The sequence below is a fragment of the Olea europaea genome, unplaced genomic scaffold, assembly GCF_002742605.1.
Source record: "Olea europaea var. sylvestris unplaced genomic scaffold, O_europaea_v1 scaffold1471, whole genome shotgun sequence".
Taxonomy (NCBI): Eukaryota; Viridiplantae; Streptophyta; class Magnoliopsida; order Lamiales; family Oleaceae; genus Olea; species Olea europaea.
Window position 1 is genome coordinate 238,294 of NW_019232267.1, and position 2,689 is coordinate 240,982.

Sequence of the window (2,689 nt, forward strand, 5' to 3'; positions counted from 1 at the left end):
GGGGGGGGGGGGGGGGGGGGGGGGGGTAAAATTGGTTAACTTATTGTCAAATTAAATAACTTAAATGATCAACATTGATTTTGTTAAAACTTATTTACATAGAAGTAAACTTATAAGCTTAGCCAAACATGCAAGTATAGATACTGTAAATTAGAGATGCTGATTTTCTTAAACTCCTGCTTCCGTTTTGTTTCAAATTTACACAAAAATTTGATTTAACCCCATTTTTTCTTATTCTTGTTGATTTACTGCTTATACAGTTTTCACACCTATGTTCATATGATGCATAGCCGCAGGTGACCATTCTCGCGGATAAGTTAGTGGATTAGTAATAGAAAGTAGAACGCAGAGAATCAAATTCACTCCTAAATTTCAAAATATTCACCTGCAAAGTCCAAAATCAATGATAAAAGACAGTATTAATTATATTAAAAAATTGAAAGTATTAATATGAATATACACACAATATATGAACATATGATTTTGAAGGATTACCGGTCATGTTCCCCAAATGTTTCTGTTCTGCTTTTCTGAAAGCATACAGGTCGGTGTGTTTCATTTCCCCTGTTCGTATCTGTACTTCGTAGTTTTTGAGTATAAAAAATATAATAAAAGAAAATAAAATGAGATGAAGTGAATAGAAATACTATTTCTTTGGAATCCTGTTTTGTGGTGTTCCTTTTTGTATGTAATGCGATTTCACTGCAGGCTGCTTGTTGACTATACTTTATGTTCATTTGGATGTATCAATTTTGATAATTTTGAAAATGATGAAGAGTACAGCTATGATATTTGCTTAAGCAGTGCTTTGAATACATGACCACATTTAGTTGTTAGATTTGAATTCCTTCATTTCCGGTCCATTTTATTTGAGAATTCTTTGTTTCTTCATGTTAATGTTGGTATTCTGATGTCATTCATGAGTGATTTCACTTCACTACTCTATAATTGCTGAAATCTTTGTTTTGAATTTTTGGTTATTGCTATCAGACAAGCAAAAGATGCTGTAAAACGTATAAAGAAGCGTCTAGGCAGCAAAAATCCAAAATCCCAGCTTCTTGCCCTGACAGTAAGTTGACTTATGTTCTGAATTTTGAGTACTTCCATAAATAAAAAAGCTAATATCTTCTTATTAAAAAATAGTAAAGGTTTCTTTGATGGAAAGACAAAAATGGCAAGTAGGTGCTTAATGAAAGTCAGAAGATAAATTCGATAAGCTAATATCTTTTTATCAAAAAATAGCGAAGATTACTTTGATGGAAAGACAGAAATGGCATAATTGTGCTTAACGAAAACTGGAATATTAAAACTAGGTTCCAGGGTTGCTTGAATTAGAATTCTTCAAAATATTTCCACCGTAGCCTCTAAACTTCTGTTGTCTCAAGTTGTAATGTATATCATGCTATTTTCTAGCTTTTGGAGACAATTGTAAAGAATTGTATGGATATTGTCCATATGCTTGTTGCCGAGAAAGGTGTGCTACCTGCAATGGTGAAAATTGTTAAAAAGAAGGTAATTCTTGCACATATTGCTGCACGCTTTTGTTTTCTTTTTTGTTTTGGGTATGGATAGTCAGATACGCCACCTTTTCTCATTGCAGCCTGATTTTCATGTTAAAGAGAAGATACTAACTCTAATAGATACTTGGCAAGAAGCTTTTGGAGGAGCGGGGGCCAGATATCCTCAATACTTTTTAGCATATCAGGATTTATTGGTATTTTTTAAAGGATGTTTCAGCCTAAATATTATTCCCTCTGGACAATGTGGATATTTTTGCTTCCATTCTCTTGCTGTCCAAATATGCTTTCTTGCTATTTATTTTTAATATTAAAATTTCTGTGTTTTATTGCATAACATATCAGCGTATCGGAGCAATATTCCCTCAGAGAACTGAGAGGTCAGCACCTGTTATCACGCCCCCACAGACACATCCTCTTACATCTTATCCACAAAATCTTCAAAATCCAGAATCTAGACCGGACGAAGCCGAGTCATCTGCTGAAGCCGAATATCCAACATTGAGGTACATTATCTTGACCCATCGGTGTTGTCAAAGGAAGAGAAGTTGGAGAGTTTGTCCATTTTAGTAGATTTTGTGCCGGATTTTTTTTACCCTGAATTATTCGATACATGAGTCATTTTACCGGACGAAATGATCTTGAGAATTCAGTCTCTAAGAATAATGGCTTCCTTTTCAATTATACTTGTTATTTATTTATTTTTTTAATTTTTGTAGACTTTACATGGTGGAAAAAATGCAAAACATATGGATAACAGATCAATTGACTGATTAATTCTATGATACTTTAATAGTTGTTCATGTATCAATTTTTGATTAGCTAGTTTTTATTATTAGGCTACTGTATTTTGGAGAAGCTTTGCATTGTAAAGAAAATGCTGTTCAAAAGTTAGTTAAATTGGTTAATAGGTGCTGAAGTGGTTTGTCTTTTACCAAGATATCTTAATAGGACATACGCCAAGACGTTTTTGTGCATAAACCTTTCTTGAAATAAATGCATACGAATTATGTCATAGGAGGAAAAACATATGTTGATTTCTAAAGGTTACACCTACATTGACTTCTTGATTTTACTGTCTTTATTTTCCTTTGAATAAAAAATATTTATCTAAAGAAAGTTACACAAAATGAGGAAGTGAATTACCCAAATGGTCACTGAACTTCGGAAAA

At 32.9% G+C, this 2,689-nt stretch overlaps 1 protein-coding gene across 1 annotated transcript; it reads left to right on the top strand.

Annotated features, from left to right (window-relative positions):
• Positions 1-78: 78 nt before the first annotated feature.
• Positions 79-2,683, top strand: LOC111376213 (TOM1-like protein 9). The gene is made up of 4 exons (XM_022999163.1): positions 79-1,069; positions 1,414-1,512; positions 1,601-1,714; positions 1,863-2,683. Exons 2-4 carry the CDS (start codon positions 1,441-1,443, stop codon positions 2,085-2,087), a joined length of 411 nt encoding a protein of 136 aa, XP_022854931.1. The 5' UTR covers positions 79-1,069; positions 1,414-1,440; the 3' UTR covers positions 2,088-2,683.
• The last annotated feature ends 6 nt before the right edge of the window (positions 2,684-2,689 follow it).